Source organism: Phalacrocorax carbo, chromosome 1, assembly GCF_963921805.1.
Source record: "Phalacrocorax carbo chromosome 1, bPhaCar2.1, whole genome shotgun sequence".
In the NCBI taxonomy this organism is placed as follows: Eukaryota; Metazoa; Chordata; class Aves; order Suliformes; family Phalacrocoracidae; genus Phalacrocorax; species Phalacrocorax carbo.
In genome coordinates, this window is record NC_087513.1 from 66347788 (window position 1) to 66370973 (window position 23186).

General features: G+C 37.7%; 1 protein-coding gene across 4 annotated transcripts in view; it reads right to left on the reverse strand.

Annotated features, from left to right (window-relative positions):
* Positions 1 to 413: 413 nt before the first annotated feature.
* The window catches only part of BICD1 (BICD cargo adaptor 1), a 194288-nt gene continuing 171515 nt past the window's right edge, over positions 414 to 23186 (reverse strand). The window contains exons 9-10 of one of the 4 annotated variants that reach the window (XM_064457814.1): positions 12863 to 12938; positions 414 to 6263 (exon numbers count right to left, since the gene is read on the reverse strand). In XM_064457814.1, coding sequence (XP_064313884.1) covers positions 6176 to 6263; positions 12863 to 12938 — 164 coding nt within the window. In that variant the 3' untranslated portion in view covers positions 414 to 6175. The remainder of the gene's footprint in view (positions 6264 to 12862; positions 12939 to 23186) is intronic. The other 3 variants (XM_064457791.1, XM_064457805.1, XM_064457799.1) reach the window with 3 other exon arrangements.

The following is a 23186-nucleotide window of genomic DNA, read 5'->3' on the forward strand; positions in this document are numbered from 1 at the left end:
CGCTGTACTGTATGCAGCACTCCCGAGACAATTTTATGCTGACTTCAGCTCTTCCTTTGCTGTCACATCCCCTAAGGGTGGAGATCTGCATCTTACAAAGCATTCTTGTACTGAGACTTTATGCAGATGTTGCAGCATTTCAGAGACTACTCAAATCTGTTAGAAACAGCGTATGGGGAATCAGTCAGTATTTTAGTGTCTGCCTCAATCTCAAAAAACAAAGGAAGCATCTTTGCTTTAATTCTGATCCCTTTTTTCTTTAATGTTGATTTCCCTTCTCAATTTCCTGTCTGATACTGTACTGTCTGAAACTTACAATTATGGATCTTTACGAACTAAATAAATGCAGAAGTGTAAGCCAAGCCAACGCACTGCAAACGGACGTAAATAGAAGTAGACCAGACAGCATGGAATTAAATGAACAAAAATGGCCAGTTTATTCACTGGAACAGTTATGCATTACACTGTAATTTTAATTGCAACATAAAGATGTAAGAATCAGTATATTGGCTTCTTTTAATTATTTTCTTCAGCACTAGAGTGTTTTTCCCAACCGTTTGACTGCATGATCATATTACACATGTACAAGCACAGACTTTATGAATCCCTCACAAGGCATTAATCTAGGATTGTCTACAAGGACAAGGAAGAGTTAACATGGGAATTATTTCAATTTTAAAAACAAATGATGCATTTTTGGAAACAAGAATTATTTAACTTTTTTTTGCTTTTAGCATAAAGTAGCAACAAGAAGACTTTCCAATATTCAGTCTTTAGCAAATGAACATATATACTTTTATATTCTTCATCATCTAGAAACACTCCATCATTTAACCCCAAGAAGGCAGGACAACATAATGTCAATTCAACATAGGAGTCGCTGAGTTATTACAGCAGTAAACATACAGTATACAAATTTGTGTTTGTCACAAACTCCACCAATGTTAAAACTCTTTTGAAAGGAACACAGCAATCTGTATGGTTCATTAGATACAGAACATCATGCAAATGGAAACATTCAATAGATTACAAAAGTCACAAAACATCAGTTTTCTTTTTTTTTTTAATTGTTTACAAAGGATCGAGTTAATTAACCCTTTAACAGTCAAACCAGAGGGCTGAAAATCAATAGGGCAATAACTAAGAAAATGGACTTAATTTATCCATTGGCATAGCACACATAGCCATATCTGTGAACAGAAGGAAAAAAACCCCAAACTACTAGATTACTCTTATTTCTTCCTCATAGCTGTTAAAATAACAACTCAGCTAGCAAGCCAGTCTACTTGAAACTTTTATCAATTGCTTGTGTTTACTGATTTCTGAAATATTCTTGAAATCCAATAACCATATAATCAATAAAAACTTTCAAACTCAGTTTACTAACGCTGGGAAAAAACATACACTCTTCTCCACTCTTTCTTTTACAGCAAATCATTATAATCAAGACAAATACAGAGCTTCGTAGAAAGCCATTTTTGAAATACAAGGCCCTATCACCCAGAGTCTGCCCGACATTAACTCCAGTCATGGAATATAGGATTTTTTCCTTTACCTTTTGTCAGTTTGTCTCTTGGTTGCCGTTAGACTTCACAAAGGGGATTTTCAAGAACTCCACAGGAGAGAGATTAAAAGCCAATAAGGATTTAAGCTGTGCACCTCCGAATGAAAGACACAGACTCTCTGTGATAGTCCTCTTGCTTTTCTAGCAAGAGGAATAGGCAGATTGCACAAGAAATAAGAATTTTCTAGCTTAGTTATGGGTATGGAAAAGCTACACGATGTTGAGAATCACATGCACGCATTTTACATTGCATATTTAGATGCATTTGTGCCTGAAGGCGAAAGGCAATCACTTTTTTTTTTGTGTGTCTTTTCCGCAGGATGCTTAATTATACTAAAAAAACCCCCTTAATGGCTAAAACGTCTGAATATTGTATATCCATTTCAGACTCACTGCACACACAGCAAAGGAAAATGGAAGAAAAGTGAAGACTGGAATTTTAAAAGAGGTAACTGTAGCAATTCTCATACTTCAAAGGTAAAACTTCAGCGCCTGCCGTTCTCAAACAAAGATTTCCAAAGCACAAAAGAAAGAAATTTGCTGTAACCTCAGTGGATAGGCATCTTCTGCCAAAGAAAGGAACAGACCTCAGAAGGGCTGATATAATCTGTACCTTAAGATGACGATCAATCCAGCTATTGTGGAAATGGTAGCACAACTACTGACTTTGGCATTGCACGCTGAATGATAAGGTTGGTATCAAAATAAGGGCCCAGACTTGCGGGTGTCATTCCTAGTGTGATAAGGACTGGGTCATACTTTACTGACAGCTTAACTATTTCCAACATAACCATCGTGAGCAGCCTTCATAAGTGAGGTCATATTTCGCAAGTGAGGTTATATTTCATAACATAATCTCCTTTCTGTTCACGCTTAAATATGGCAAATGGCTTAAGTTCACAATTTTTTAAAATAAAAAATAAACGGAAAGTCATCTTGGCATTAAAACTTGCAGCGTTAATTACAGTTTCATTCTATGAACCCTACTGTATAGCTGTGGTTAATGTACTGTGAAAAATGTGGATGGAGAAAGCACAGAGATGCCAACCTGTCAATCAGATCAATCAGAAAGAATATTACTATTGCCTCCATCTAGAAGATAGAAACTTCTTTATGATTAGCATGAAAATGGTACTATTTCCTCTCTCTGTAAAACCTCCATTTGTCTTCTGACTGATAGAAAATATATTTTCCACACTATTACATTTTACAGTTTGTTTATTAATCTTTTTCTCCCCTTATATTTGATTTTTTTTTCTATTTTTTTCCTTTTCTTTCCCTCCCCCCCAACACATTTCCTATAAACTGGAATTCCAGAAGTGGCTCATTTCACTGAACGAGGAATATTTTTTTCACTACATCAAAAATGAAAATCCAAACCAAAATGCCCCAGAACTGAATAGGTTATTCCAAATCTGAAGACATTTCAAGGCCATCACAGAGAACAAAAGCTGCATTTCAGATATGAAAGTCAAAGCAGGATTGAATTGCTTCCTTACTGTGTAGGACACGTTTCAGCATTTCTTGGTATACTCAACCACTACAAACACATGTATAATTTTTTCTTAATCTTTAAAAATCAGAATAGATATCAACACATCATAAACCTACTTTAAATGGGCAAAATACAATATTTTGCAACCGTTAAAAAACAGGCTTTTGTTTCTGGTTTTGTGTGCATGTAAATAATTCCTACAAAATCTCTCACAAAGTTGTATGTTATCAATCACTACATAATAAAGAAGAGTTTATCATCTCAAGTTTAAGATACATATTTTATTTTGTACTGGTTAACTGACAAAAGTTGTCCCAGGGACCTACACAGTTTTATAGCTTACAATTCAATAACTACAGTCATTTGTACATTTAAGTTGGTTTGTTTCTAGTTCTCTTACATTTCCAACATTTAAGTTTTATTACATATAAAAAAATGTAAATTGAAAACTTAGAAATGAAGAATTTAAAGCTTAAGAGAATAAAAAATTTAAACCCACTTATTTCTACAAAACAGGGCCACAATTTCTATACCATTGGATGGTGTTTTGCAGCTCTTGATCCACATGGACATAGCAGTACAATGTTTCAATTTCCCAAAGCTGCTCTGCAAATCACAACTGGAAACAAATACGTTTCTAAACAACTGTTCCAATACAACATTTTTTCTAATAAATTTGTATCTATATAGAAAGGAAAAGTATTTAACTGGATTTCTGTTTAATTTAACTTAAATTCAGGGAAAATGTATTTGATTTGGATATGAAAATAGGAAAAACTATTCCAAGTGAAGCCTGCAGTAATTGTATTCAAAGTGCAACGCGAATTCTTTTTCCTTTCAACAATATACAGTAGCTGTCTTTGTCGGACGCAGACGTGGCCACTGTGTGGTATTCATACACCAGTCTGACAAGGTCAGGAATTCTGAGATGCTTTTTGAAGGCAGCATTTGCCTCAGACAAAATGTTTTGGTTTTGTTCTTCTTTTTTTTTTTTTAAATAAAAATCAAAATAGCAGCTAATCTCAGTATCAGACAGTATGATAGAGCTGACTTTTCTATGACAAGACAACACATAGGTTAAGTGTGACACTGAACAGCTATGTAAATGTGTATGAGAAGAATCATGCGAACTGCATGGAAATCAAAGTTGAAACACTGCCGAGTGTTGTCTTTTTGATCTGATCAGAACTGGATATCAGTTTGTTCCTATTTTCTCCACCCCTGACTCCGAATGTTTTGTTACAATAGCTCAGCTGCTTTGCCAAGGTTATACAACATACACTGTTGATGACATAGAGTATTTCTATTTACAGCACCTTCGTTACTGGTACTATGGTAATAATGATTTGTTAGGCACACTGAGTGGTCACTGATTCTTTCCTCTGCTGATGTTTGGTGTATCATAACATTTGGTAAGCACTGTTATTAGCAGAAGACTGACTTCATTTTCTCAGATTCAGGCAGAATGTGAAAGAATTATTCCAACCACACCTGCAGCGATTTTTTTTTCCCCAGCTGCTCTGTCCCTTAGGCTGTACTCTGTTTCCTACTTCTAGGTCATATGAATGCTGCAGAGAAGGAATAAAGACATGCTGAATTATCTAAGCCTTTCTTCAGTAAATAAATTAAGGCCACCTGACAAAGCAAGGATTCTGCTAGTTACCAACAAGTGGGCAGGTAGGCAGTACTGCAGCCTTTTTTTCTAGCTGATGACCAGACGGGAAGCCCATAGATGCTGAACCTTGACCCCCTATTTAGCCGCTTGCCTTGCTGTCAGGTACTGTGCAAAATAAATTCCTCTATCCTTGATTTTGTTCTGAAACTCACTACTTTTAAAGAAGAAACCCAGACTTACTCAGCTTTTACAGGAAAGAGTCTTTAACTAGGAACACTGTGCACTGTTGCGAGAGAGTCTGCGTAGCATAGATCACCTGAGTATTTGTCATAAACTGACATGAGCTAAGGTTCTGTGTCTGTTGATTTTTGGCAAGGAAAAAATGCACTACAGGAAAGTCCTACTAACTTTGATCCACACCATTAACCCTACCTGCATGAGTTCTTTCACCACAGAATACTTCACACAAAATTCATACGACTTTGCCATTCGTACTAGCCTTTCATGGTAAGGCCTCGAACTAGTATCCTGAATATGGGAGTGGGAGGAAAGAATGTTTTTAATTAGCACACATTTCACTTGTTTTAGATTTTCTTTCTCAGATACCAAATGGAAAGTAACCCCCAAAACAGCACCAATTCATCTACTTGTCTGAAATGCAAAAATATAATTACAATGCAAGCAAACAACTGAAAACAAATCAATACATCATCCTTTCATCTCCTTCTTAGGCTTAATAATTATCTTTCAGTGAAGAGCTAGAACAAAACCAGAAGCTAGTGAAATAGGAGTTAAAAAAACCCAAGTGCATAAACAGTATCAGTGCAGCAGCAAAATGTGCAGTCATTGTTAACATTCCAATGCAACCCATTTCCAACATTTTTGTGCAATAAAAATTGGCCATATGCTGGCCAATGCAACAAGCCTCTTTTTAATATTAACATAGTCATTCTTCACTTAAGCTACTTCTGTTTGTTTTTAAAAAATAAAATCAATTAAATACAACTCTCACACAAAAAAAAAGACTGTATTTTATAAACACAAAATTCTGGTGCAAATGAATTAAAAAATAAATATCACACCCTTAATGACAAAAGGAAATTTGAACCAGTTCCTATAGCTGAACTTAGAGGATGCGAGGGTAGGATTTTCATAACATACTTTTTTTTTTTATATTGGCTTAAGCCTCTCCTTGTTTCAGAGGTAAACCCAAGCAACTGGGAGGAACATTTTTGTTCAGATGTTAAATTTCACTACGCTTTAGTTGTAACAGCAAAGTTTGAATACAATCAGAGGAACCATAAAAAGTCTTCTTGATAGGTTGGGCTCTGTGCTTTGTGTTCTTCTTCTCAACCTTCCCTCAGCCGCCAGAGCAGGGGATATGAATCCAGACTTGTCAATGCAGCAACAAGGCAGGATTGTCTACCCGCTTGCTGGGAACAACCCCAACCTTTGTTCCATTAACTCCACTCTGCATTTTCTCTTATCTTGCATATGAAGATTAGGGGTAAGGAGAAGGCTTAGAGAGACAGTTGAGAGGGGCACACTGAGAGCTGGAATGTGGCTGCTCTTCTGGAAGAGCATTAGGACTGAAAATTAAAAAGAAAAGAGAAAAAGTGCTTAAAATACACAGCAAACTTTTTACATACATGTAAATAGTACGGGGCTGGAAACAAAATTCAAAAGGGGACGAAACCTCATCTATAAATCTGTAACCTCAGACGCACAGTATACATAAAGAAAATCTTCAGTGCATGCACATTCAGTGACACCTGGATGCATACATGAAATGCCACGGGTATCCCACTTGCCAGTTCACGTACACGATTGCTGTTCGCATGCTCTGATGAAAAATGCAGTGTGGGGAAATGAATGTATGTGCAAAACGGGAGGTGTCATCTTTAGATGAAAAGTAAAGATTTTCCACATGCAACTGATGAATTGTTTGAAATTAAAAGACAGTACCTGTCTGGAAATCAGGTTTCATCACTTTGTGAAAACATGATCTCTTACTGAATGCGACCTTTTTACTAGTACATTCGTACAAATACAGAGTAACCTTCCTCGTCAGGCAACATAAGCATTACATATTTTGTAATTAATACTTCCAAAGTATGGGGCGTGTGTGTGTTTGTGTTTTTTTTTTCTTTTGGTTTTGTGCTGTTTGAATCCTCTTCAATGCTGTCATATACTTTTGTCATTTGACTGTTTTTCATGTACAGTTTGTCTGATAATAGCATTCACCCCTTAAGCCTCTAAATATGCATTTATAGTGTACACTGCCACATAGTGCAGAGAGGTCCGAATCAACTTTTGGCAAACCAGGCGGGGCTGGAGTAGCAGCCTAGCAGTGGCAGCACAAAGATAAGGGGCAGCTAAGACAGACATACCCCGCTTCTTAGTGCAGATTTCCAGGGTCCTCCTACTAGAAAAGCTTCATATACCCAGGTTTGCTCATTCAAAGGCAGCTCAGCAGTCTATGCTACGCTGCAGTAGGCAATGCGGACACAGCTTAAGCAAGTCCTGTATGATTCCTCAGCCTTGGCCTGTTTCCTTTTAAAAGGGTGAACTTCAGTTAAACTAGCCAATGTCAAGCTAAGTGAAAGCCATTAAATTTTAAAGGAAAGCATGTGGCAAAACAAGATACCAAAACTGAATGCAAGTAAACACAATTTCTAAAAGAAACCACCCAAAACCCAGTTCTTTAATGTGCCTGGGAAGACTTTTTTTCCTAATGCTTCAAATGTTCTACAGTCTTGAAGCTATTCCAGTTATTCATCAGTGTGATATATGATGTAGCACAATCATTTATGTCCCTATCTTCAAGAAATTTGCCTTTTCCATTTCCCTTCTTTAGAAATCATGCTGTTACATATTATCTCTGCAGCACAGACTATTGGAGTGTTGGCTGAAGGAATGCAATTAGTCTACTGCTAGAAATGAGTCAATCTGAAATGCCAAAAGTATTTGAAAAACCTGCCACTGGAAATGCAAGCGGTACTGAAAATGTCTGTAGTTCCACATACAGCATTTACTTATGGAAACAAAGAAATTATATTGCACTTGCTCAAAGTCAGAAAAAAGCGTTCACCATCACCATTGAGAAAGTAGATGGCAATGTCCACATTTTCAAATGAGAGAAGCCTAGGCCACTATGACCACAAATCCACAGATATTATAATTCAGCAGGAACTACAGTCCTTGCACCTCTAGGCTTATTTGAAGGTCATAGACTCACATGTCTTAAGTTAGATTCTGTTTCACATTAATGCTCCAGAAGATGAGTTTCCTGATTGCAAAATGGCTGGTGAGAGCAGGTTGTAGAAGCTCAGGGCCTCGCAAGTTTTGCGTTGTGCTCAGCTGTCTGAGTAGGTCAGTCCCAACGTGTTTAGTGTCATGGACTATGATTCCTTAGTTTACATATAGATTTAGTCTAACCCTAAGCACCTAAGCATAAATATTTAATCTAAAATATTTTCTTGAAACTTAGTAGTTGGACTTGTTTAATCAAACAGTCTGATTAAACAGTCTGAGAAGACTGTCTTCTGCAAGTAATTCTTTCCGTGGCTGTAACTGTCCTCTTCTTCTGCTATGTTCTGCCACATACAGACACAGGTACAGCATCAAAAGAGGGATTCTACTCCACTCAGATGAGTCTGTGTCAGGAGTGACTGCAGATGGACCCAAAAGGTCCGCATTTACTCTCAAACTTATCCACTCATCAAGAAGGAGGTGCCGAAGCCAGGACCAAGTTTTCTAGACAGGCTTATGAGAAGCTTTAGCCTTAAATGCTTGAGAGAAATAAAAGCGAATTAGAAGTTTAACATCTCATTTGGGAAGACAAACAAGGAGGCGGTCATGTTACCCTACAAATACTGCCTTACTCGCCTCCCTTGCTGCCCCATTTCTTTTTTCATAGGACTTCTGTAATTGTCAGAAGGGAACAGAAACTCAACAGACATTTTCCTTGCTCATTAGCAGAGATGTTTGTCTTTTTGGGCTTCCTTCCCAGCTTTAAAAATAAGCAACACAAGATGTTTGTGCTCTGAGGGAGAGGACTGGTGAGGAAATGGCCATAGTTAAGACTAGTTATGTACAGCAATGGCCTAGAGCAGGACCTCTTTGAGACACAAGATCCTCCTCTACACAAATATGCACACCATAATAATGTTTTGGCATGACCTTCAGTAAAAAATCAGCCCTGACTGCAAATACTGTAATATAAATTAACCTAGACTAAGCTCAGATTAGGAAGCACTGTGCTTAGAATTACATTTGTATTCGCTTCATGGTAATTCTGCATTGCTTCTTACTTTGAAATACAAGCACGCTTCCATGCACAGAAGAAATAGAAAACTTTGTCTCACCATTCCCCTTTCAACTAATAATAAATATTAGGGGCATTAGGAAGATAAAAGAAGTTACAAGGTTATCAAGCACCTTTGCAGCAATGTATATACGCCCATCACTTGCAGTCCCTGTAGATTTGAATCTTACCCTAACACACTACTGTTATACTACAGTGTCCTCTCTTGAGAAACACCATACATCCCGTTCATTAATGCAGATTACTGTAGCAGTATATAAATAAAAATTAAATTAGAATCGGCAAGTGACACGTGGCATGCAGTGTGCTTTTTATGGCAGTATAGGTGATCACGGCAGCAGGTCCTGGAGCTGAGCGATCAGGCATATTGACAGTCACAGGCAGTACAGGATGGCAGGTGAGATTAACATGAAGCAACAGAGAGACATGGAAGAACCTGAAGCTGTTAAGTATTAACTGAGAATAAGGAAGAACATTGTTACATTCCCCCCATGGGATATGTGTTGCTTTTAGAACATTTGGGTTTAATAAACATTTTTGTCAACCTCCCTTTAAAGGCTGGTATCACTTGGGGATCTGTTAATTCAGTTGATGAATGAGGCCTGCGTCATTTTTTGTGTTAGTATTATTGTCTGGTTTTAAGCAGTTCTTTTTTCCCCCAACACTCAAAACATTAAACATGTATTTCTAAAATCAGTTGGAAAATAGCATGCAAAGCCATTCAATAGTAGTAAGTACTATGTTCTCTGTCTTAAAGATGCCATTCGCATGCAATATTGTCTGGCATTGATAGTAAATGGAACAAATCCGCAATGGAAAACAAAGACCAGTGATATCTTCCGAATGCAACCGTTTTGCCTTCAATAATATTTTACCTTATTGTTAATTTATTTCTTATTTTATATGAAATAAAAGCATTATTTCTTGTTAAACTTAATATTGATTTCATTTGCAGCATCAGGTCTTTCGGGCTCGTTCTTTGTTTTTATTAATGGATAACTTGGGTCTTGAGTTTGGCCTTTGATAATGAAAATAAGGTTCTCACTGCATTCAACAGAAAACTGAATAAGATGCAGAAACACTTTTTAAAAATATTGGATGATGGCAATATTTTAGTCTTGCCCAATATAGTCCATCAAACAGGTAGCTACAGGTGCTAGGAAGGGTGAACATAATCCAATAATTCCAGGGCAGGCCTGGATTTGGTTGCTTGCACCATACTCCTGGACCTAGAAATTGAGGCAATGCATGGAAGACAGAGCGAGACCTGCATGCATTGTTGCATCAGTTTACTTAGAAAAATCTCCTAAGAGAAGTTCTCACAGGTCCTCTAGATCAGGTTCCAGTTGAAATATGTGGACTTAAGGAAAAAGACAGAAAGATGTATAGCTAAATAAATTAACTAGACGTGTCCTGGAGTTTCATTTGGCTTGAATCAGTTCATAGCTTATCCAGTGAGGTTCATCAAAACCTATGCACTGGGATCACAATTACTAGAAAATCCAGAGTTACACAAGTCCCACTTAAAATTCAGTACAGATAATTCTCTGTATTTGATGTTAAAGTTCAGAGCAAATCTATCTGTGTTATGGTCTGGCATATTAACTAGTTTGAACATGATTAGACATATTGCAAGATGCAGAAAACATCTGTGTGAATTACAAGTCTTAACAAGCTACTGTCTAATCCTGGGTGAAATGCCACTGAGAGGTCAGATTACTGCAAAAGTAATGTTAGAGGCTTAAAAAACAAGCATACCTCTCTCAGAATTGGTGACTTCAGAGCTGGGCACAGCTTTAATCTGCCTCATCAGAGGCAGATTGCAAGTGTCACATGATTGGAACATATGTATGCGTACCATACCAGGAGGAACTATCAGAGGATGAGAAAGGGCAGTACAAGCTCCTGTCTTCCTCCTCTGCTGGATTTAGAAAATCTGAACCTCAGTAAATCTAACTAGTTCTTTAAATGCCTTGAAATTTCAGTCCAGATTTTGAATGCTTTATTTAAAGCACTGAACAACTTACGCCACCATGCTGACTTGCATTAAAACTGTTATTATGCTTCACTGCTTTATGAGACTGTGCAGCTATGTGGCTGAGACAAGCAAGGCAACAGCGTTAATCTATTAAAAATAGAGTGGTGTTTTCACTTCACCAGAAGTGTATCAATCTAGCTGCAAAAACCAATAGTCATTTGAAAGTCGATAGTTCAGCTAAGTATACAGGTGTGCACTGTTTGTGGGATGAGTGATCTGAATTTTTACAAATACTAACCATATTTTTAATTGTCATTGTTTTCCTTACACCAGGGGTTTGATTTGGAAACATGGTAAGAAAGTCCTCTTAAATAACACTTCCAGTTCTGGTTGTAGCTAATGAGGTCTTCCTCGCTGAGGAAGAATTCAGGGGCAAAACAGAAAACCCTGAGACTTTCCTTTGGACCATACCCCTTTCTGTAGGTTTGTTTGCAGAACAAGGTAATGCTTGCAGACAAACATACAGCAGTAGTAGATGAGGTAGGTCTTCCATTCTGAGAAGAGATTTTAAATTTGCAGGAGCAATTGTTCATTAGCATTTAGAGAAGGATGGTATTAGAGCATGTTGTCCACCAGAAGAGTAGCTCTGGAAGGAACAGAATAGGCTTTGGTTTTGTGAAGATAAATTAAATAGGGTTAAAATAAGACTTGTTGACATCAAACCTCTGTATAACCAAAGCATCTAATGATATTCATAAATTGCTGTAACATCTAGAACATAGCAGAAACCACTTCAAAGGGATTTTAAGGATTTTAAATGGAACTAGTAACCTTTCTTCAGTGTGCTGTAAAACTCCAAACTGCAAACCAGTAAATGGTACTTAACAGTTATAACGAACTTGCACCAACTTCTCAGTAAAATTTCCATAATACCCTTGTATAGTAAAGACGCTAATAATGCTTCCACTTTACAAGCAATAAGAGAGGCACAAATGAAGTGGCTCCTCCAAGGCCACCGAGAGACCCCCGTAACTTGCAGAATTAGTGCTCAGCAGTGCCAGACATGCAGTCTGAAAGCCGTACCACAGCCATTCCCCAGCGGGCATCGCTGCAGACTTCCATGCACGTGAAGTTTAGCACTGCGTGGGGAAATAGCTTCATTACATCTAGGGCTATAGATCAGCTTGGTCACTGAAGATCAGGCTAAGATCTAGAAACAATGTAACGTATTTCAAATGAGGGAGTATATTCATCAGTGAATATATGCACAGAATATACTGTGAACTGTTAAGAAAAGTGTTGCAATCTGTTTGCTTATGTTGTTTTTTGTGCCTTGATTAACTTAACTGTCTCAGAAGCATGATCTGGCCTTTGTACCACCTACAAGCAAGGACACCAGGAGTTTACCTTTAACAACCAGATTAAGATGGGGCTGAGGTGGGACTGAGTTTCTAGGTCAGGGAGAGCTTTCTCAGAAGTGTCTGCTGAAATCCTACAAGTGCCTTTAAAATACTACCTTATAAAAAGAGAAGCCTTTACCTACCACTAAAATTAAGCTTCCTCATTTATGTAAATTTATCTAGCAACAAAATAAAATCATTACTATTTTGGCATCACTGAGAAACTGTCTGCACAAAAGGACTAAATGAGGACTGCAAGATCCAACTTTGCACTCTCTTCCATATTTTTGCATGGATATAAGTGTGTGAATGCTGTGATTCATGTTTGCACTGTCACTGCAGAAATTATCACTGTTCCTCAAGTTGTTAAAAGTTTGCTGTTAGTGAAGAATTGCAGTGAAGAGCTTTCATACAAGGAAGAGGAGGGGAGATGCAGACGTGCATGCAGCTATGTGCGAAGAGGAAAGAGTTAGTTAAGTTTACCTGACAGTCTGGCAATCTGGCCCCCTGGCTAGTTGTGAGCCGTGTGGCGGTATGGAGGCAGCAGGCTGCTGACAATCTACAAGAAACTGATAAATTAGACATATATACAGAGAGATTACAGAGCAAGGGGTTAGTAACAGTAGTACGTAGGCTACGCATCTGATGGAAAGATTTAGTGAGGAATGTTTCTTAGTTCCTTATCTGGCAGAAACACCTTTTTTTCTGATAGTAATAGCATTAGTTGTTGCTTTTTTCCTTTTCACAAAAAGCAGTGAAGACATTTTTGTCTTCCCTTAGCATTGTCAAATTTTTATTAGACAGCAATAGTGGGCTATATGCAGGATCTGGGTTTAAACCTTGTACTCACCATTATTCTGCTGGTGATGAAGCTGTTTTTCTTACATCTAATATAAGAAGTGTTGATAAAGCTACTCAAAGTTTCTCCAGAGAGCTTACATCCATATAACACCACCTATGGATGCCATCTCGTTATGGTCTTCGAGAAAAAGCTTGCAAGAAAGTCTTCATAAAAGTCTTCACAACTTCTAAATAATGCTTGTGAGATTATTTTTTGTAGTGAAAAAGGAGAAATTGATACAGACAGTTTTCACTGTTATGCCTAGATTATTTTATCAATTCTCTGCCAAAGCAGTTCCCACATTAATCACTTGCAAAGCTGTATTCTAGTTCTTAATTTATTAAATTACCGTATAGCCAAATAATCCTTTGTTGCTATGATTTTACTGTGACATTTGGAATATGAACACAGCTTTAAAGTCAGTAGTACTTGTGGGACTTAGGAAAAGTAATTGAACAAGACAACCCTGCTCACTAGTTTCTGCCAAGATTTCCAGATCTCAAGATTGGCTAATTTTCCCCTGCAGCAGTCTGGCCTTTCATTCTACAGCCTGTGTGATTCAGACTGTTGGACAACAGAGTCATCAGGGTCCTTTTGAACATTAAAATCTATGGGTGAAATTCTGACCACCTGGAAAACTACTGGAGATTGCTGGAGACAAGAAGTAGAGTTTGCAGATCTATCATCCTCTCTGCTTCAAACGGATTCTCAATCTGACTCTTCAGTGGGAAGGAGTTACTTTCCCCTGAACCTTAAAAATGAGATGACTAGACTTAATATACTTGGAAAGAATTTGTTGGGGTGGTGGTTTGTTTGTTTGTTTTTTGTTGTGGTTTTTTTTGGGTGTTTTTTAATTTTATTGGCTGCTACTTAAAGCTCAGCACCAGTAATCATTTCTCTTTACAATCTGGATCTTTTCCAAAACCCACTTCTATTCTTTGTCTAAATCTAGTGGAAGAACACGCAAGTAATTTGCTATCAAGAGTTCTGAGACGACATCAGGTACAAAGCAGAGCAACACACCTTCCTAGCAACATTGAGCATTATCATATGCAGTATCTTAACATTTCCTTTTCATGCAAGCCCGGGGTGTTTCTCCCTACTTCCTGTGAAGGTCTGTGCTGACCTCCAGTGGGTGGAAGCAAGCGTACCCAAATCATTAGTTTCTTACTGCTTCAGGCAAGAGAAGAGGGTTTTGGACCTATTTTCAAGTGCACAACTATCTACATCAGAAAAATATATGCACAGTTAGAGCTGGCACTGTTGTGTCAGGAAGCAGAAATGGAATAAGAAAAGACACTGCGCCATTCTCTCATATGCCAGGATGGTCACCATAGTCCTCAGTATGTCTTTTAGCAGAGGAGTACAAGAGTTTGCAATGTCTTTGAGCCACAAATAGAAGGGTCTGTCATTTCAGCACAAAGCTCAATTAAAAGAAAAGGTGCCTGGGGGAACAGACAGAGCAGGCTAACTGCAGATGGGAAATGGTTGTAAACAAGGAAGAAAAAAGTCATCTTCTAAACGAACTTGTTTAGAGAAGTCCAAAGCAAAGTCATCCATGACAGCTTAGAGAAGGTAGTCGGTGAGAACAGGAATACAGAACAGAATGCTGTGTGATGAAGAGGTGTGGACAGGTTTCATAAATACAGAAGAAATTGTTCTGACAGGCTTTTCCAGAACAATGCAAATGCTTGATTTACGATCCTATTCTAATATGTCAAACACCCTGCAAATATTTTATGATGCCTCTTCATCTGCTAGATTTGGCAGAACACACGAAGAGAGAACCAGATTCTGTAAGCATTATGCAACCTGAATAATAACTATTTGATGTAAGCAAACTCCCTTGGCTTCACATGAAACAATTCTACCTGGCATCAGCAATGCTCACGCAGTCTCACACTCACATCAGTACGATATCTGGTGATCCACATGACTTCAAATGGCCGAATGGTCCTCCAACATCCTCCAGCAGTGAAACTTTTGAGGATTATGTTAGGAAAGCACTAAGCAGAACACATAGGATTTACATACACACATTTCAAATTCAAAGGAGCTCTTACCTACTTATGTCCAAGTAGCTGTGCCAGAGCTGATGTTATTCCTTAGATATTTAATATTGTAATTATTTTGGAGGGTTTATAACCCTATTCTCCAATGCCATGACAGTCATAAACACAATGTAACAAGAAGTAATTTTAAAGGTGAAAACTAGAGGCCTGTATTCAGTCCTTCCCTTCCTCTAAGGAACTCCTGCTGCATCAAACAAATGTTTGTTTCTTTCTGAAATACTCTGTTGAAGGTTAAAAGTTTTAAAGATGCCTTTACTGATTCTGTGGTCAATGTCATACACCATAAAGGCAAGGAAAGAAAGACATGCTCTCTTTCATTAAAAAATAAAAACAAATAAAAAATTTTAAAATTATGTTGGAAGAGGCCTTTTCCCCAGTATTTTTCATTCTCAGGGAGTGTCAGTCGAGCTACATAGTGAAAGTTTGCTATTTGTGTAGAAGACACTTGGGAAGCAGGCAGAGATTATACTTTCTGATGCGTCTTCAGAGAACACCACCAACAAAATGGTTAATAAAGTTTTAAATACAGACTATCTTATTTCTCCCTCATCTCTAGCTGCTGTGAGGAAATAAAATACTGGCGGCAGGGGGTGGGCTGGCTGATCTCTTAAGAGCCTTTTACAAGTCTATGAACCTATAACAAACAAAAGAAGTTCAGTGACCATTTCAACCACAAAAGGCAAAGAGGAGCTACTGTACACGTCAGTCTTCACTGAGTTCAGCAGGACTTGAGTCCTGTGGCAGTATCAGACAACATACACTACTGCATCTGTTGGAGCTTTGAGGCTTGACTCATGCTATACATTAGGCCCATTCCAATTTTCCAGTTCTTAACATTTTAGCCACTCGCTGGCAATGGTGGTATAAAGGGCTCAGAGATTTCCTCTCTCACAGATTAGCCAGTGCTGATTTTCCTTTGGAATCTAATGCCTAGTCCTAATCAGGCTAATCAGCTCCTGATGTAATAGCATTAAAAATACCAAGCGCAGAGAAGCTACATCTGCTCCTATGAGGAGTGAATGTGCTGCTATAAAACATCTGCCGAGAGCAGATATTTTTCCTGTACTTCCCTTCGGCTCAGCCAAAACCAACGCATTTCCCTCATGACACAAGGTGTGCTCTGCCCTCCAGCCTGTGAGCTGGGTGACTCCAATCAACACAGGCCTGCTTAACTGGGTTATTAGTGTCTGAGAAATGGGCATGCCTTCTGTTGACATCAGCAATGTCCTCAGTGAAAATCCTATGTGCAGCATTTTCAGTCCCACCTGCTCAGGACCCAGCATACTGCCATGGAACATTTCAGCACATTTTGACAGTCAGTAAATTCCTAATCTCTACAGAGTGCCGTCAAAGACCAAGACTAGTAAGAATCCCAATATAAGCCCTAGGGATGCTGTGAATTAGTAACTGACATAACATACATTTAACTCTGCCTAGTTTAGTTAATCAACGAAGAGCTTTTTCTCTTTTATCTCAAAGGGTAAAATAGAGCCAACAACAAACCAATCAAACAATTTTTACGGGTACTATTACATATTTGATATTTCTGATATGAAAAACATTAGGAAAAAAATCTGTTCTTGATGAAAGAAAAGCTCAAGGAATGCTAATGAAAAAATGTGAGATTGAGGCTTTTACAGTCTTTTAAAATAAACTTTCCTTAGTGTTCTGTTGACCACTCCAGACCAACAGGAAGTCCTTCATTCCTAGCTAAAAGTTTTCGAGCGATCTCACTTTGTGTCATGCAATTGGACTTGCTCCATAAAGTTTGAGGAATTTGGTAACTTGTCTAAGACATTATTGACAATTTACTTGAAAAGAGAAGCTGTCTCCATTTATACAGTAATACATTGTTTTCTTCCCCAAGATGTCAATTTAATGGGAAGGGATGAACGGTTGATAGCATGAGTCAAAAGCACTGGGCAAAGAACAAATCAGTAGTCTTCCAGTTGTACAGAGGCAAAACCACATATCATCACACAGCAAGCCCTACAAAGATAATCAATCAATCCTCTCTGCTCAAAGGCGGGGAACAAGGAAAATTTCCAATTCCAAAAGACACATGTGAGATGTCAAGAAGAACAGGGCAGAGGTTACTAAAACACTCACCCACCTGCTGAGTTGAGATATGTAGAGACACTTTCAAACCGTAATCTGACAGGATGAGAAAAGTCCCAAAACTGTTTATGTCTAGGGGTGATGGGGACATAAGTTTACACTATTATTTGACTAGCTGGTTTCACTTCTAATTCATGTCTGTTTTTCTAATGGATGCCAAGAAAACTTTGACCTTCCTCAAGGCCAAGAGGAACTTTAAGTGGTAATGGTTATCGCAGAGAACAGCTGGTGAGAGGACAGCTGTGGCTTACCTTAGGAAGAAAGCATGAACAATAGTTCAGGTCAAAGATTCGAAGAGTCTCTCCCTTCTCCTGCTTCCAGGGTCAGTTTGGGTCTGGAAATAAGTTACCTCTGCCCTGTGCACAGCCTCAGCTGGTCAGTCTGTCTGCCAGCTGCAAACCGGGTGCAAACTGTTTTACCTCTGCTCCTATTAAACTGAATAATGGATCGTTGAGTGGAGATAGACAAATTTATCAACTAAAGTATCAGTCTTGGCTTACTTATCAGAAAAGCTGATCTACTATGAAATTTTTATGTCAAGTCTTGCAAATACCCAGGTAACTCATATGTTAAGCTTGCTATTCAGAGAAACTTTTTGCCTTAGATTATTGTTGGTTGGAGATGTTTCAACAACGAATTCTTCTGCTACTTATTTCTTAGTCTTCTCAAAAAATATTTGAAGAATAAACTTTAAGAGGCTTGAGCATGCTGATGAACACCCACTCACACACAGAGCTGAAGGCCTCAGCAATATCTACATACTGTACTAAGATGCCAGCAGTAGGATGCATCTAAAATCCTCATCTCCTGTCATCTCCACATGTCCACTCTTATTCTTGTGAAGGTGGCCCAGATGTGTCCCACTGTTTCTACACTCCCAAGCTTCTGACATGGGCCTCCTTCTGCTCCTTCCCTTCTCTCAGAATTTTACCTTCAGGACAAGGTCAGACAGAGTAAACGTAACAGAGAGACTTCTGCTAAATGCTTCTCAGTAGTAAGAACAGGTGATGGAGCTTATTGAAAGAGGTAGGTGATTTAATTGCTATTTTCTTATAGCATTAGAGAAATAGTATCCGTCTTGGCAATTCCCATAAACCAACTCATGAAGCGCATGAAGTTGTCACTAACAGCTTCATGCACTACCTGACAGACATGGTTTAGTAGGTCACCAATTCAGTGGTTTTCCAGAACGTCAGGTTTCTTGGCTGTGTTCTAGTGAGTTCTTTCATCTCTACAAGAGCTACACTATAAGAAGTGGTGTTGTCCCCCTTATTTCCTTATTTCTCATTACTTAATCTCTACTTTCTCTTTAGACCGGAATTACACCCAGCCTAGAGAGCTGTTCTGCCATCAGTCCATGTGCTTCAGTGGTACTCTAAAGCTCTAAGCATAGTGATAAAGCTATATCCCAGCCTTGCCCTTTGCTGTAGCTCATATTAAGAATAATTTAAAAAATATAATACCTAGTCATTAACAAAATTACTGAAAAGCATTTCTCTCCAATTACAGACCAAGAACATTAAGAGGTTTCTTGTCAGCTCTGTAGGTGTTTTCATACTTTCTATACCATGTGTTTGTGTTATTTCTCAAAAGGTTTCTGTGAATGCTTTAAATAATTCCTCATTAAATCTATTGAGAAGCTAAATAATGGGTTAGTAAAATAGCAGAAATGGTAGAAGCTGAAAATACATATTCAGTTCCCTTCTTTTATATACAGTTCATAAAAAGCACATTTAGAAAGGTCTGATGATTCATGAAATACTAAAAGACACACACATTTTAAACATTTCAAAGGAGGAAAAGAAAGGTCTTAAGAATACAGAAGTCATCGCACTGCTGTCATGTTGGTTACCCAGATTTCATGGAAACATAAGTGTCCAGGATACATTTCAGATGGCCACAGATATGTCCAAACAAGAAATACTTGCACTATTTTACAGGCAAAGAAGGGCCTGATCCAAAACTTTAAGTCAGGTGAACAGTAACTTTAGTAGGCTTTGGAAAAAAACAACATAAGGTACAACCATAAGCTTTCATAGCCCTAAAAAAAAAAAACACAGACAGGGAAGTACTTACAATTAGGGATACTAGTCTTGATTAAAGAATTGCTGGTGAGCTTAATCCATATATCACAACATCCCAAGGAACTGCTCTATTAGATAGCTAAAATATCAGCATGTCTAATTTAAACAGACACTCACTTCAGCTTTGTCTATTTTATGAGATGAGAAGCACAGTATTGAATATTCCTTTATATTTCATGGTAAAAATCAAGAAGCCATCAAACCGCATTAAACTTTGTCATAAAAGAAGAGGAAAACGGATGGCTTTTGTTACCAACATTGTCAAGACACTTCAGTAGCTGTTTTAGTTAATGATGAAGCTGGATTCCAAAGCTCAAAATTCTCATTGAAAGCAACAGATATCTGGTAGCACACCTTAAAGATATGATGTGTCACCTGTATACCTGTTTAGTTAGAAACAGCCAGAAGTCTAATAAGGTTTTATGGAGAACTTCAAATGCTGCTAATATTAACCATTCATCCAGCAATGATGTCATAACTTAGATACAGAGAGAAATATCAATAACCTTTTAATGAAAATATACAACAGTGAGGCATGGATTTCACTGCAATTATTTTTTTTTTTTAGAAGGTTTAAACAAACAGATTGGGGCTTCTATTAAAAACAGGTTTTATTTTGGAAACGCTTTCTTTATATAGTGAAAAATACAAATAGAAATTAAATGAAGCTTGTAGAACTGCAGTGAATTCATACCATAATAGCTAAATGATATTGAAATAGCTAAATTATATTGATCAGCATGAAATGCATGGTTTTGGTCTCATCAGAGATAACTGGAAAGCTAAATGCAAGAGAGAAGCAGCATAGAGCAAAAAGGTCCTATTCACAGTGGCACCAAGAGGTAAAAGTACATTTAGCCAGCTGATTTCTTCATCAGTTACAGCCAACTAATGTCCTTGGCAAGGATACTGTTCTTCAAATTCAAAACGGCCTCCACAAGGACAATGTACCATGCTTGAAATGGCATAAATATGTAATGCTCATTCTTAGTTAAATGAGCATATCTGATGCAGGACATGGCCCTGAGAGCAGGAAGATATATACATAAATCTGTATATATGCACTAATACCTCTGATAAAACAATGAACATGTATATACACAAATATGGCACGTTTACAAAACCCACAGAAATATAGAACAACGCAGAACAAAAAGTGACCACAGATAATAAGTTAATAATGACTGAATTATCCTTTTTGAAGAGCATCATGTTCAGGTAATAAACCCTACACTTTATTTAAAAAAACCAAACTGCTAAAACCATATAAAATCAATTTTTCACAGAAAGCAGAGACAGATTAGACCAATACCACATGAGTCTTGCAATAGCCAGTAGCCTGTCCGATTACACAAGCTCAGAGACATCTTGCAGGTACAGGATCACCATCAACACAAGTACATTCTCGGTAGATAAAAATACGACATATTCATAGCCAAGGACTCAGAAGAATCATCCACAGATCTCTAATTAGGCAATTTGCACTCAGACTGTAAATTTGCGTTGTCAGAATAAAGTTGTGGGTTTTTTAAAAAATTCTGCAGAACTTTCATGCTCCAGCTACTTTGCATTGCTTGGATGAAGCCAATCAAACTTACCTGACTGAACAATCAGAATCAACTAGCCTGATTAGTTAAACTATATGGCTGCATATCTTATTTAGTACTGGTGGCTTAGTTAGCCACCTACATTGCTTTTCAAGAATAAGATCTCTCACTTAATGTACAGATAAATCCATATTGGTCATGAACTAGAATTCAGAATAAAATTCTTTAACACAAAATCAGCATAGAAAGATGTATCTAGATCCTAGTCATCTTGATTTTCCTTTCGTTAATCTATAAAATCCTTTGCAAAGGAAAAGTAAGAAATATTTAAAACTGTTCACTAGGTGACCTGAGCAATCATAAAGATCTACAGAACACCCTCCTAGCAAAAGTCAGGTTTGAGCTTACAGTGTTCTTCAAAGGACTTCTTCCTCAATAATTTTTAAAAGAAGCTGTGCTTTACTCCACATTCAGATTTCTAACAGTCCTGCTCTTTCAAAATTGAGAAGTGCATAAAAAAGCAAAGTTGAGGTACTGAAATAATATCTATAGTAGCAAGGTTTAGAAATCTGTGAGGAGCTTTCTGGCGTTGGTACCTAAGCTCAAAAGCAAAGCTAGAACTATTTTTGGCAAAATATTCCTAAACAGACAAAAAAATGTGCACAGCTAAAGACCTTGAACTTACACCCTTTTCACCACACAATGAAAGAAGACACAAACCCTCTATCAAAAATTTATTCCCCCTACCTTTCCGATGCTGTGTGGTGTGCAGGCTTATCTCCACTGAAAGCTTCCACTGTGGACAGTAGTGTCAGCCTGAGCCTCCCTCAGTCATTTTCCCAACCCTTTCATCCAAAAGGGGAAAGTAAAGCTTAATTTCCTACCAAGTGCTTCTACCCACAATATTCCTTTTGAAGATGCTTTCCCATATCTTCACACTGCCTAAACAACATAAAGAAGCAAAAAGCAGGAGCCGAAGCCAAGAATCTTGTCCCACATGATAACTTCCACTTTAATGTTATTTTAAGAAAAATATGTAAGAAGAAACATGACCTTCTGATTACACAGAGAATAACCCTTTAAAGAATAATTCTGAAAATCATATCCTAAACAAGGCACTTTGGAAAAGCTCAAAATCCAGAAAGAAAAAAAATAAAATAGCAGTAGAGCATATTCCTCATCCCTTGTAGCAGGGGAGGTAACTCAAAACACCTCACATAACTTATCAAAAGCCCCTAACACTAACAACCACCCTACTCAGCAGCCCCTCTGCTCCTTGTTGGGTTAAATTTTGTTTGTGCTACATCAAACAGAGCAATGCATTCCCAGGTCTGTAACCTACCCTTCACAGGTGAAACCACTTCCAGTGCAAAGGGCAATTAACAAAGACAACTCTTAAGCAGTTCCCCTTGAGTCCCAGTTTAAAGACTTAATTGGAAGACTTCTTAGGACCTCCATATTTGGGTAATTGAGGTTTTTTGCTATTGTTTTCCTTGTTAGCTTTAAATTTATAGTTTCTACTTACAGATACTATAAGTTAGCCCTTGGAGACACTATTAGGAACTCTCTACAGGAATTTTCTTCAGGATAGAATTTCTGTAAATTAATTTAAGTTTTTTGCTAAGAATGCAAACCAACCAATAAAAGCTACTTATTTGTATCATTGTTATTCATATTTGATTTGTCTGTAAGCATAGAGCTACAGCAGAAATCAATCTTGGTTGACTTTTATATTAAGCATGTATACTATACACTTCTAATTTATATATAATAGGTGGTGAGCTTAGTGCTTGAACAGTTGCTGTACTATTATATGGCATTCCTTGTGCTGTGTTTATCCTTCACATTATTATCTTCTTGTGGAAATTAAATGCCATTCTGTAAATCAGCCTCGAAAGACACCTGAAAAGCAAGCAAACTTTCAGGTTTAATGTGCTTTCAGAAATGAGCAACTCCATAAAAATTACCTAATTCTGCAGTGGTTTTCATTTTTACAAGTTTTAGAAGCATTGTTTTATGAAGTGGTCTTGTAACAATGAAGAACAATGAAGTCTAAACTCTATAGAACAAAAACTTTGGACTGGAGTGAACTAGCAGAGCTCTGTTGAAACCCATGGGGTTAGCCTGGGTTATGTCAACTAAACA